Source organism: Balaenoptera borealis, assembly GCF_965194805.1.
Source record: "Balaenoptera borealis genome assembly, chromosome: 14".
Taxonomy (NCBI): Eukaryota; Metazoa; Chordata; class Mammalia; order Artiodactyla; family Balaenopteridae; genus Balaenoptera; species Balaenoptera borealis.
In genome coordinates, this window is record NC_138875.1 from 69,921,943 (window position 1) to 69,935,354 (window position 13,412).

Sequence of the window (13,412 nt, forward strand, 5' to 3'; positions counted from 1 at the left end):
CTTCACTTCTACTTGTTCCACAAAATGGGCTCCCGTGACCAAAAACATTTAGGAGGTCTCTGCTTGGACCAGCCCTCCCCACACCCCTCTACTCCATCACGCTGCACTAAGCTCTATGGGAGAGATTTCTCAGACTGCCATCACGGGTGCCAAACGGAAAACGTCTCAAGGGGCTGGGCTGAAGTGACCAGCTGTCCCAGATCCCCTAGCCTCCAGGAGACCCATTTAAGGAGAGTCAGATCAGTGATCAAGGAACCTCTCCAGAGGCAGAGAATGGGAGGGATGAGGTGCCAGGACACAGGGGTCTGAATGACCCTTGGGAATTTGAAGATAAGGGCACATGGACAGCTGAATCATGATACCTGCCAAAACGTCCAACAGGCAGAGCCCCTGCCCCAAAGCTCCACAAAGTGAGAGCTAAGTCTACCAGGGCCACCACCAGCTTGGGCTGCCACACTGTCTTAGCTAATGCTGCAGGAGACCCCTGACGATGACGGGCTAATTTCACCTGCAGCAACTCAGAGGCCCAAGGGAGATTACAGATGAGAAGGAGCCTAACCAAATCTGTACCGTGGGTGCCTTGGGGGCTCCAGTTGTGACCCTCAGGCCTTCCTGGACCATGAGCAGCTGGCAGATTCTGCTGGAATCAGACTGGTTTCCTGGTTTCAGCTTCCTTTCCTTTCCTCCTTCCCCCCGCCAAGGACAGAGTCTCAGAGCCTCACCTCCACCTTGATGGCGCAACGGCCAATGGCTCGCACAGCCTTCCGTACAAAGTCCACATCCACCTCTGTCGCGTACTCTTTCAGCTCGGCCAACACCTGTGGCACAAACAAAGATGCAGTTGGGGGGATCTGGCAGGGCAACCTCCTGGAACACCCCTGGGCTGTGGGTATGCACATACCCCTAGAAGGGTGGGATTCTGCCTCCTGTTCGAGGTGGAAGTTCCAAGGGAGAGAGAGAGCTGTCATGTGCCCCAAGAGGAAAACAGGAAGGACTAATTGGCAGGGATGGACAATCCTTAGTTTGGTTGATCTAGCTAACATATCCACCTAACTACCACTTCAATGGATGTGAAGTAATAACAGAGAGAACAAACTCTTTAATCACAAAAATATCAGTTAACATTTGTGGAGAGTTTGCTCACAGAGCCCACCTGGGCACCACCCTCTGCTGACCTGGGCGATGTTGGCCTGGGAGGCCAGGCGGATCATGATGTCCAGCTTCTCCAGCTTCACGTAGATGGGGTCATTGTACTTCACAAAGAACACCTTCATCTCGTGCTTCAGGATCTCAGGCCTGGTGGTGGGCAAGGTTGCCCGAAGAGCAAAGAGCAAGTCATAGGCCCTGTGAGAAAACCCTTCCACATTTGCTGGGACATTTCTGGGGTCGGACATGGAAACTGACATCCGTGAAAGCAGTCGCCCCCATGTCTGCACGCTCCTGGGCACAGGACCTGCCAACCAAGGTTCTGACCGGCCCCTGTGTGTCCAACCACATGCCAGGAAGGGAAGAGGGAATATGAACAAGAAACAGTTCACATTCAAGAGGCCACAGGCATCAGGCAACAGGCTTGGGAGTCAGGCCTCAGTTCCAATCCTAGCTGGTGACCTCAGGCCCGTTCCCTCACTCACGGAATAGGAAGCGTTCTGTGTCGGAAGCATTACCTTTGCAGGCCCGAGTTGCCAGTCTTAGAAAGGCCTGGCATCTGGGAATTCACCTTTTGGGAGTGCTCTCACTGTTCCCTAAATGATAAAGGTGGTTAACTGTGCCTTGACTGTTTGTATAAACAACATGGTTTTTGCTGAACACCTGCTTTCCTTCTAGGAGCCTGGAATTTTGGTAGGTGTCAGGCAGAGGGTGCCTTTATCACTCGTCCCCCCCAAAAAAACCCAAGGTGCTAAGTCTCAAACAGGCATCCCTGGGCAGAAACATTACACACATGCTGCTGCACTGTCGCTGGGGGAGAAACATTCTCTGTGTGACCCCCCCCCCCATGGGAAGCCTGCACGAGGATTCCTCCAGACTCCACCTGTCTTTCTCCCTCATGATCCAGCTGTGCAGCCCTACTAGGTCGATGATAAACCTCAGCTATGAAAACAATGATATGCTGTCTCCTGTGAGTCCTTCTAGTGAATCTCTAAGTGTGTGTGTGTGGGGGGCTGGTCCTGGGGATCCCGACACAGACACCTACATAACAGGGCTGTTGTGAGAGGTAGATGCAAAGCATCTAGCATGATCCATATCTGCCTCAGAGGAGGCACTTGCTAGGCAGGAACTGTCGCCAGTGTCATTGCTCCTCCCTCACCGGCACCACCCACCCCATTTTTCTTAGCTGAGGAAACCTGGGGGGAGAGGGGCCTGCCCTAGGTCACACATCTAGTGCTAATAAGGGCGGGAGCAAGATGAGAGTCACCACCCCTACCTGACTCCTACTCCCACACCCTTTCCAGAAAAGAGAGGAGGAACAAAAAGGAATGAGGACAGACGGTGAAGAGGCGAGAAGACCCAGCAAAGAGAAAGGAGGGACCCTGCCCAGGGTGGTCCTCAGTGCTGCTGAGCAGGCTGCGGGGAGGTTCTGGCAAAGCGAGGCAGGATCCTGAGCTGGGGGGCAGAAGCTGTGATTTCTGCCACCAGGACTCGGTACAAGCTGCCCAACAGCATGTTGGGCCTGGGCCTGGTGGTGCCTCAGCAACAGGGTCAACTTCTTAGGAGGTTTGCCTTGTTAAATATAGCACAGGGAGCCCCTCCTGCTGATTGGGATCCACAGGTCACGACACCTCACTAAACCCCACACTGCAACTGTAATCCCTAGTCTCATCCCTTTGTTCAGGCACTCAGAAAGCTTGCCCCAATTTACCTCCCAAACCTTTACAAATGTCTGAATTCCACTGATCTTTCTGGGCCCCCATGTGTGTACTAAGAACCAGACTGAAGCTATAAGGACAGGGAGCATGTGTGGTCTTCCACACATGCTCCCTGCTCACAAGAGGCCCTTGTTCTGCTTTTGAGTTAGTTGCTGATCCAGCCATTTGACCAAAGAGGCTGGAAGTAGAACTGTAGAGTCTGGCCCCACTCCACGGAGCTGCCCGGCACCCTTACTGGATCGGTCCTTGTTTTTTGGCCCAACCCACCCCAGGTGTCAGGTGCCTTCCCTCGAGCAGTGGCTCACTACTGTGGTCATTCTTACTGGGTGGATGGAAACTGGCTGCTCAGCATTCTGAGCGGCCCCGAGGCTGATGCAAAATCCATGGCGCCTCGTCTTGGAGTCCTCCAGCCTCTAGAGCTATGGACTCCTACCCAGGAAAAATGAGCATGCGCACACATACACGATCTTACAGCCTGTTTCAGGAAGGCTGTGTGGACTGTGCACCATCCACTCTCCATGGTTAAGAAGTGCACGCTCGCCTTTATCCGGCATGCTACCTGGTTAGGCTAAGCCAAGGTTTCCCAACCTCAGCACTACTGACATTTTGGTATGGATAGTTCTATGGGGGGGCAGAGCTGTCCTGTGCACTGTAGGATGTTGAGCAGCATCCCTGACTTCCACCCACTAGATGCCAGTAGCAGCCCCCACTGTGACAACCAAAAATGTCTCCAGACATTGTCAAATGTCCCCTGTGGGACAAAGATGCCGGTGGCTCAGAACTCCTGGGTTAAGCTGTTGAGACATCCTGCACGGTGACAGGTCAGTTTCCCTTCAGAGCCCCTGTTCCCAGCAGGAGATCCCCCACCAGGGCACACACTACCCATATGTGGTGGTCCCAGTACCTTTTCTGCACGATGAGGTTGATGTTTCGCAGGGCCACGTACTGCAGCTCCGGCTCGGCCGACAGCAGTGTGACCAGGGGCGGGGCCAGCTTCTTGAGCAGCGTGCCGTAGTAGTCCAGGTCCTTGGACAACATCTCCATGAACTTCATCAGCACCTTCACAGCAGACAACACTACAGCGGAGTTGGCGTGGGAGAGCCTGGGGGTGACCCGCTCACAGATGCTGCGGTCCATTCCGAGGGGGACAAATAGCAGAGACAAGCAAGGGGAAACACCCTGTTTTTAGTTATCAAGATAGCATGTCTTCTGTAGGAGGAAGACCTAGCTCCTGGTTCTGTTTCCTGCTAACTGACCCCAAGCAGGTTAAAACCACTCTGAGCCTCAAGTTTCCTCATCTAAAAAAATGGAGATGATGATGCCAACTTCACACGGTTGCTGGGGGCTTAAATGAGACAATGCATGTACAGCACTGAGCACAGTGCCTGGCAGTCAGTAAACACTGGATGAATGTCAACTCACTCCCTTCTGTTGTGAGGGCATTCAAAAGGGGCAGGATACCATGTTGGTTAGGACCAAGAGTCACGGGAGACCCAGCTGGGTGACCTAGGTGATTTCTTCCACCTCCCTAGGCCAGAGTTTCCCTACCTGTAAAACGGGGACAATGATGGCGCTGCCTTCACAGAGTTTCTTTAAAGATTATCTAACGCGTAGGAAGCACCCAGCAGAGCCTCAGGCACCCAGTAAGAATTCAACGAGTGGTGGCTCTCATGCTGTCCACCTCTTTCCTCAGCCCGCAGTGACCTAGATCTCTCTGTCAGCTCCCAGGTCAGGCCCTGGCTTCTGTTCTGTGCCCTCAGAGAGCAGTGAGCTGACTGCCCGAAGCAACACCACTGCCAACCTGGCTCTGTATCTGAGGATGGTCTGTGGGGCAAGGCCTGGAAAGAAGCCCCCTGGAGGCCTGAGGCCAGCTCATGGTTGGAGCCTCCCACCCCGGGGCCCGGTGAGGCCGGCAAGCAAGGGCAGCCTCTTACCTCTGGGCCTCCCGGTCGTCCTTGGGTGTGTAGTTGGCCAGGCAGTCCAGGATGAAGATCTGGCCCCACTCGGTGCACTCGTTCAGGGCCGTCAGCAGCTTGTTAATGGACTGCGGGTTCAGGTCGAGCAGGTTGCTGCTGGGGTGAGACTCGGCAATCTCCGAGAGGGCAGCCACTGCGTTTGCCACCACCTGGTTGAGAGGGTGGAAGGGGCAGAGGCTGGGACGCTGCTCTCAGGCCAGGGAGGCAGTGAGGCTAATGATGTTGGCCAGTCAGAGCTCAAACATCCTGAAAGGAATATGACCTGAAGGGCAGGGTCTGGAGCACCAAGACCCACTCCAAGCACGCACCCTACTGACTCCTCTGTAAGCTGAAACTAAAGTCAGTGCACCTGCCAATAAAGAAAAACACAAAACAAGAAAGATCTAGCTCCAAGTTCCTACAAAAAATAGCGCTCCCTGCTACCTAACACGCAGTACCGCTCTACCAGTTACAGCAGCTCACTGTGGGAGCTGACAACTGTGCTTCTCAGAGCTAGAAGGTTCCTCCTGCAGAGCCCCTCGGGGGCTGGAGAGGCTAGAGCACAGAGGGGTTGCCAGGTGAAGCTCTGGGCCTGCAACCCAGTTCCACCAGAGCAGTTGTTTTCATGTGTGTTCTGCGTGGTTTTCAACTTTCCCGTAACCAAGCAGTGCTCCCATGGCCATCGCCGTACTGGCCACTCGGCACCCGTGTGTGATCAGTGTTTCAGAGAGACACAGAATGAGACGTCTCGGCCAGGTGGGTTGTACATTTCATTTTAAACATGGCCCTACCGAACTGTTCTCCAAACTGCTGCCATCACCAGCCGTGAGAAGACCAGCTCCCCTCCCAGCTGTGTTCTGGTGCCCTGCCCTCCAGGCTACACTACTTCAAGGGTGATTCTCTACAACCCTGCAAAGAAGTGGGGAAAGGGAGAAGTACCTCACATTCAGAGCTCTCTGACAGTCTTGGTGAGAGGACGGTGACAATGACAGTGACTGGAAGGGGAAGGAGGGTACTAGTCTTGGGTGCACACCCACTGTATGCCAGGCACATTACCTTAATGGCTTAAGCCTCCCAACACCCCCGGCAGCCATGCAGAATTAGATCCATCTTACTGATGAAGAAAAGAGGACTCTGGAAGGTTAGGCAGGATGCCTGAGGTCACACAGCTCCTTAGAGAGGGCTGTACAGAGAAGGGAATCCAGGTCTAGTTCACTCCAAAGATGGCGCCCAAACCACTGCGGGTAGGAAAACAGCTAGCCCACCCCGCTGGGCTCTGACTTCCAAGAACTGGGGCTGCCTGGTGGAGGGTCAAGCAGAGGTCTTCCCAAGCAACCCTGGAGGTGGTGGAGGTGGCAGGGTTGGTGGCAGAGACTTACCATGGGGTTAGAGTCAGAGATGAGGTCTTTAAGGGTATCCAGGAAGCCTTGGTCCTCTACCAGCTGGGCATTGATGTCGTGGAGCTTGGCCACGCACACGGCCGCCGTCTTGCGCACATATGGGTCCTCGTCCTTCAGGCACTTCCGGAGTGGCTCGCACAGGTACTCTGTGATCTTGTCAACGCGGATGCAGCCCATGGTCCGCACAGCCAGGGCCCGGATCAGGGGGTTGGGGTCCTCACAGTCCTGAGGGAAACCAGCCATTGGCCGGGGGCAGGGGCGAACTGAGCAACATTAGACAGCTGTTGTGGGATCTCCCACCGACTGCGGCCAACAGCACCAAAAGTAAGTGCCATGTGTGGGCATGTAGCATCTGCCAGATACCAGGCTTTGCACTGTTCCCTCTGATCCTCACAGCAGACACACAATACTGTTCCCATTTCACAGGTGAGGGAGCTGAGGCCCTCAGGAAGGTCGGGAGCTCACCCGGTCACAGAGCAGAGCCACAATTCAAGCCGCGTCCACCTAGCACCACAACCCTCAATCTTCCCACTGGGCCACAGAACCCTCATTCGCCCACATCTAAGCATCGACAGGGCTGGGGAGCTAAGGTTTTAAAGGTGCACAGAGCTGACAACGCAAGTCCCTGTTTCTCCTCAATGTGGAGGACAGAACATGCAGAAAGGAGCGAAGTCTAGAAGGGCAATACGGAAGCCCTCAGACACATGCTGCATCCTGAGCTGGCAAATGACACAGGGCCATGGCTCACCCCAGGGCACACGGGGATCAAAAGGCCTGGGGCTACCTCACATGGAATGAGTTAGCAGGGTCTGTAGCATCAGATTTTCTGGAGACAACGGGAGCCCTCTGCTGGAGGAAGAGGCCCCCAGGCTGGGAGTCAGACGGCCTGGAAAGGATCCTCCGTGTTTCTACCCAGGGCTGTAGCGCCCCACCCCGGGAGACTGAGGGGAGATGGAGCAGAGAGCACCCCAGCCCCACACCAAGCTTCTACTTACCTTCACAAAGGTGTTGACGGCCATGATGGCCATGTCAGGCTGACTCTTGGCATAGTTCATCAAGTACAGGTACACCAGCTTCTTCAGTTCCAGGTTGTCCGTCTGCATACAGTTCACCACGTCGGGGAAGAGGGCACTGGAAGGTCAAAGCAGCGTCAATGTGGGAAAGGTGAAAAAAAAGAAGAGGAAGACTTTTCAGGCAGCTAATGGGGGCTGGGGAGGAGGGTGAGTGGGAAGGAGGGAAGGAAAATATAACAGGACTTCTTAGTAAAAGGCAGGGTAACAGCTCCATTACCGTGAACATCTGTTGGTAGAAATGGAATTCCAAAGGGTGACTTTAAAAGCAAAAAAGTCCTCTGTTCTTTACACAGGGTTCAAACATGAGCTCTAGAGCCCATCTGACCTGGCTCAAACCCAGCTCTGCCTCTTGCTGGCTGAATCAAGTTGGGAAAATTCTTTTATCCCCAGTTGCAGCTTCCTCATTTGCAAGAAAGATATAACAAAACCCCATTTCACAGGGCCCTTGTGATAACTGAAAGAGACAACATACTTAAGGTATCTAGTCCTTGACATCTAGGAGGTGCTACAGAAATGAAAACGATTGTTTTTCCTTCTCTGATACTTGACATGGCCGCTTATATTGGGCTGCTGGTTGCAGAGGGCTTAGGGGAGCAGGGGTGGGCTGGGCTGCAGTCACTACAAGGCACCCACTAAGAACCAGCCCGTGTGTACAGAGCACACGCTACACGCCAGGCTTGGTGCTAGGGGCTTTACATAATGATCTCGTTTAACAGCCCTGAGAAGTCAGTGGATTACCCCCACTTTACGGAAGACAATACTGAGGTTCACAAATATCAAACAATTGCCTAAGGCACCAGGTCTGAGTCCAAAGCCCATGCTCAGGACCACTGTTATACTGGGCAGAACCCTTCCCAACATGGTACCCCACAGTCCCAGGGTCACAGGCCCCTTGACATGTGAAATATGGTTAGTGGTCAATTTTCTGTCTCTGGAATTATCTATCACCTCCCTTCTCAATTTTCGTGATTTTATGGGCAAGGACCCGGTAACACAGACTTAAGAGGTCAAAGCGAATTTCCTGAGCCCCGACAGGCAGGAGAGTCCAGTCAGTGCTGAAGCTGATGCATCACCTTGGAAGACGACGAACCAGGAAGGGGGGGAGCTGAGAGGCCTGACTTGCTCTTTTGGGCCCGTTACATCAGCACAACAAGCCCATTTGAGATGACAGAGGTGCCTCCTCTGTGACAGGGGTGTTCTGGTTGAAGGAAAGCAGCTTTGTCCTGGGAAGAATCTGTCTTGGAAGGAGGCCCAGTTTTCCAGCAGACGCCTGATTCCTTTGCCGCTGTGTCCTCAGCAGGTTTCTCTGCAGAACTGTTTCTACTGTGTGCTGTCAGGAGGCCCCTTGCTGAGCATGGCAATGGGACAGGGAAATCCATGGAGAAGTCTGGAGCTGTGGGTTCCTGCTGAGGGATCCAGATGGGGAGCTGCTCCACGTGAGCACCCAGGCCTATGAGGCACAGGACTGGGCACCAAAGGGGCCCAAACGAGAGGGAATGGGGGAAAGCACCCTGGGTCTGGATTTCAGAAGGGCTGAGCATGAGTCCAGTTCCGCCATTAACCATGTGACCATGGGGCAGTCATTGTTTCTGGTTTCTTTGGAAGGAAAAATATCCTTACCTACAGTATGGGAATTGCCAGGAAAACATTTAAAAGTGTTTTGCTGACTCTCAAACACTGTGCAAGTGTTAAGTTGTCATAGAACCCAGCTCCTGTCCTTGGGGACTCAACAATGTGGTGGGCAGGTAAGCACAAGTATACATAAGAAGAGGACAGTCTACAATTAGTGCCAGGCGACAGGAACACAGCAAACGCTGCATGTTCAGGGTAGTCAGCTGGCATGATGAGGGAGGCAGCAGTGTAAATGGACAAGGGGAAGGGACGTTCCAGGCTGGGGAGATGCATGAGCAAAGGAGTGGCCACAATTCAACATGTGATCTGCTCTGGCAACAGATGCACACCAGATGCACCAGGCTGCAAACTGACAACAAATTTAACGAGCCCAACGTGCAGGTGTGTTTTACTTGCACAGTGTTTATTTGTTTGTTTAGTATTATCTGGCAATTTTTTTTTTTTTTTTTGGCCACACCACATGGCTTGTGGGATCTTAGTTCCCTGACCAGGGATTGAACCCGGGGCCACAGCAGTGAAAGCGCCAAGTCTTAACCACTGGACTGCCAGGGAATTCCCTCATCTGGCAATCTAAAACAAGGAGATTTAAAATGAAAAATCCAGATTCCCTGTTCTTTTTAAAAACCAAAAGACCTGGTCCCACTGGGGTCATTTTCCCCAGCAGGCAGCATCCTCTGGAGTTTCTGACAGGGCTCACAGCACATCCACTGCATTGCCTGTTGCTTTTTCGGCCCAGCCCACTTCACTTGCTCCATTACTGCCTGACCCCATCAACATTTGAGCGCATGACCCCTCTGCAAACAAAACCTTCTATTTGGAAAGATCTGTGAAGGGAGCTACACCAGGGGAGACATGGGTCCCTAGGGATACCTTTAAGGAGGGACTGAACTGGACCCAAACTCAAAAGCTTCCCTCTGTCAGCTGCCTCCAGCTGCCAGCCGGCCTACTCCTGCACACCTGACGTCTTTGCCCACGGTCATGGACGCAATCACTTTCTTCACCGCCTCCTTCTTCTTCTCCTTCTTGTCACTGTTCAGCTCTGCCTTCAGCTCGAAGATCTCCCCTAAAAAAGGAGGCAGCATGAGTGATCCATTTCCACTCTGCCAAGGGGCGATTCCCAGTCCCCAACTTCCAAAAGAATGGGAGGGAGGCAGGGAAGACACTCTGTGCTGCCCGCTGAAGGCAGCTTCAGGCCCTGGCCCTGGGTGGGCAGGCAGCAAGGGAAACAACTCTGAATTACCAGGATGGAAGGTTGGAGATCACGTCAGATTGAGGGGAGAGGAGCCATGGAAGCTACAGAGGTTCTGAGGGAGACAAAAAGTGTGCTGCCAGGTCCTGCTCAGCCAGATGGCTAAAAACATGCCGAGGGAAGCAAAGCTCTCCTCAGCCACCCTCACCCAAAGCCCTCAAAGCAGCGTGGGATGGAACCTGGGGACCTAAAGTTTGAGGGAAAAGGGCAGGATTTGCTCAGTTTCAACACATAGGCTTTTCCTGTTTTCCTAGAGCTTCGAGTTAAAAGAGCTCACTCAGGGTTTCACTTCCTGAGCCACAAGTGGTTGCTCGGCTCTGAAAATGAGAATTCAGCTGTCCCACGAGGGCTCTAGCACTTAATAAACTGTTCTTAAGAACTTGATGATCTAGAAAAAGCAAACGAGGAAGTAGGACTGTTCAGGGCCCTGCCATGGAGAGGTAGTCAGGGGCCTGATAACCCCAATAACAGGTTAAGAGGGCAGATGCTGGAGTGAGACAGGCCTCCTGCCCTCAAACCAGCTGCAGCCAGCCTTTCCTGAGCCTTTCTCTAAGCCAGGCACCTCCCTAACTTCTTCCCACACCTTTTCTCATTGCACCCTCACAACAACTCCACACTTGCCCCCATTTTGCAGATGAGCAAATGGAGGCTAGAAGAGGTTCAGGAACTTGCCCAAGGACACAGCCATGAGGAGGAAGGCTAAGATTCAAAACCAGGTCTGCCAGCTCCAAAGCCCATGTGCTCTGGCCGACCCAGGACATTCACCCTGCTTCTCTGAAACCATTTCCTTGTCTGTACGCTCTGCCTTGCCTGGGGCCTTGACTCTTCTCATGTAATAGATGCAAAACACTCGGCTCAGTGCCTTGCACTCAGTGGCCTGCATTAAAGGTGGTCGCTATTATTACTAATTTACCACGTGAACCTCTGTCTTGGCTCCCTCTTTTGTAGGAGAGTCCCAGGCTTCCCTCTCAAGTTACTTGGGTTGGGGGTGAAGCAGAAACTATCATGTGGGGGGAAGTGCTAGAAGTTCTAGATGGATTTACAGTGAAAAAAAGAAAACTAACAGGGTTTTTTTGTTTTGTTCTTTTTTAAAAAATTTTTTTAATGACTGAGCAATGTGGTGTTCAGCAAAGAACTTGAGATGAGAGACCGTAAGCAGGTTAAATAAGAACAATCATGCAGCACAGCCCGGGCAAGGCCACACTGAGGATATTGCTCAACAGAGCCAGAAGGAATCTGCAGACCTTGCAGTTCAAATCCAAGGCTCTGGAGAGCTGAAGGAACACACGCCCTTCTCCTCCAAGAGACTAAGGGGGCTGTGTCCCTGCTATGGGATCCAAGAGACCATGTGACTGACCCTGGGCCTTGCTGCTGGGCTGCCCCTGCTTTGTTTGAGGTGTTCGGCCAGATTCAGTACAACCGGCAGTCAATTGATGGATCTAGTCCCCAGTCACCTTGGCCCCAAGAAGGCTAGTGGGGTGATCCCGGGATCTGCCTGCTTCAGAAATGCCTCCTTCCTATAATGTGCCCGAAATCCAACCAGTCACCAAGCCTACCTCCTCAATCACATACGAGGCATCCAATTCTATCCCCAACACCCCCGCCTTCCTCCCCAGCTCAGGCAGCATCATCTCTCATGCGAACTGTGGTTCTGGTCTCCCTGCCTCCCCACAGCCTCACCCACTTCGATCCTTGATTAGAATCTGCCTCTGACCTCCCTCTGCCTAAAACCATCAATGATGTCAAATTTGGTCCCAGACATTTCTCTAGACATTCTCCTCAAAAGAAAACCCATAAAAAAAACCCCACTACTGACACCCTAGTTTACTTGGCACTGTTCACCCACTCTGACCTGGCTCGCCAGGCCCCACACACCTCTCCAACCTTTCTTCCATCACACTCTTCATAACTTGTGCCTAGGCTTTCCTTTCCCTGATGGACCTGGGCCAGCACTCACTCTGCCCCCATTTATCTGTCTAGCTCCACCCTAGCCCTCCCACGGGCCCTGCCCCTCCCTTATCACAGCACCCACTGCCCTTTAGAGTGATTACTACTTAATAAACTGTCCTCTCAGGCTTCCCTGGTGGCTCACTGGATAAGAATCTGCCTGCCAATGCAGGGGACACAGGTTTGATCCCTGGTCCGGGAAGATCCCACAGGCCGCGGAACAACTAAGCCCGTGCGCCACAACTACTGAGCCTGTGCTCTAGAGCCCGCTCGCCACAACTTCTGAAGTCCGTGCGCCTAGAGCCCGTGCTCCACAAGAGAAGCCACCACAATGAGAAGCCCGCGCACCGCAACGAAGAGGAGTCTCCGCTCGCCACAACGAGAGAAAGCCCGCGTGCAGCAATGAAGACCCAACACAGCCAAAAATAAATAAATAAAATAAAAAAATTTTAAATCAAAATAAATAGATAAATAAATAAATAAACTGTCCTCTCTGCCCAAGGACAAGCAAAGCCAGGTCAGAGACTCCATTTGTCTCCTCCGCTGCACATGGAAGAGACACAGGAAAACTGGCTGGACTGAGAAATGAACCACCTGATGAGGGGACTGCAGGTCCTGGCTCAGCTGACCCAACAACAAACTCTCCTCATCTGGTCAGCAGGCGAGAGTTAATCTCACTTGGAGGGAAGGAAGGAGGAAGGAAGGGCCAGCCAGAAAGATGCTTACAGGGTTAAAGCGCATTTGTCAGCCACTACAACAAACTCCATTTCCCGAAAAGCAAAATCAACGGTAATACCCAAACAATACAAGACTAGCTTAGCAAATTTTGATGCAGCAACTCAACAGACTGAGTCTTCAGAACTGTGGGAAAACGTTTATGATAATGTCAGATGAAAAACAGGATATAAACTCTGACTTCAACCACGTAAAACATATGCCCAACGATAAGGACCAAACATGCACAGATACCACTGTGCCGTTGCTGACAGGATTGTGTGCTTTCTTTCCTCTGGGCGGTGGGGCATCATTTTTAACAATTTAAAGCCACGGGGAACAAAAGAGGGCTTTTTTCTATATTTGGAGCTAATGCTTTTTCCTTCTGGAATTCTGAAAGAAGTAGTCATACTTCTTACACCATCCGCAGTTCAAATTTCCGGATCCACAAGGTTCAAAATGCTCTCGGTGATTCTTGCCACTTGCTTCCAGGCCTCTATGCGCCCTCACCCCCCACTACCACAGGGAGCAAGCAGAAGGGTCGGGCAAGGAAAGAGGAGGATAAGACCCCACAATGG

General features: G+C 52.5%; 1 protein-coding gene across 3 annotated transcripts in view; it reads right to left on the bottom strand.

Moving 5' to 3' along the window:
• Nucleotides 1-13,412, bottom strand: part of AP1B1 (adaptor related protein complex 1 subunit beta 1) — a 51,769-nt gene that overhangs the window by 19,034 nt on the left and 19,323 nt on the right. For all 3 annotated transcript variants that reach the window (XM_082354711.1, XM_082354710.1, XM_082354712.1), the window contains 7 exons: nucleotides 9,882-9,987; nucleotides 7,215-7,350; nucleotides 6,199-6,444; nucleotides 4,799-4,989; nucleotides 3,769-3,990; nucleotides 1,176-1,296; nucleotides 723-818 (listed from right to left, as the gene is read on the bottom strand). In XM_082354711.1, coding sequence (XP_082210837.1) covers nucleotides 723-818; nucleotides 1,176-1,296; nucleotides 3,769-3,990; nucleotides 4,799-4,989; nucleotides 6,199-6,444; nucleotides 7,215-7,350; nucleotides 9,882-9,987 — 1,118 coding nt within the window. The remainder of the gene's footprint in view (nucleotides 1-722; nucleotides 819-1,175; nucleotides 1,297-3,768; nucleotides 3,991-4,798; nucleotides 4,990-6,198; nucleotides 6,445-7,214; nucleotides 7,351-9,881; nucleotides 9,988-13,412) is intronic.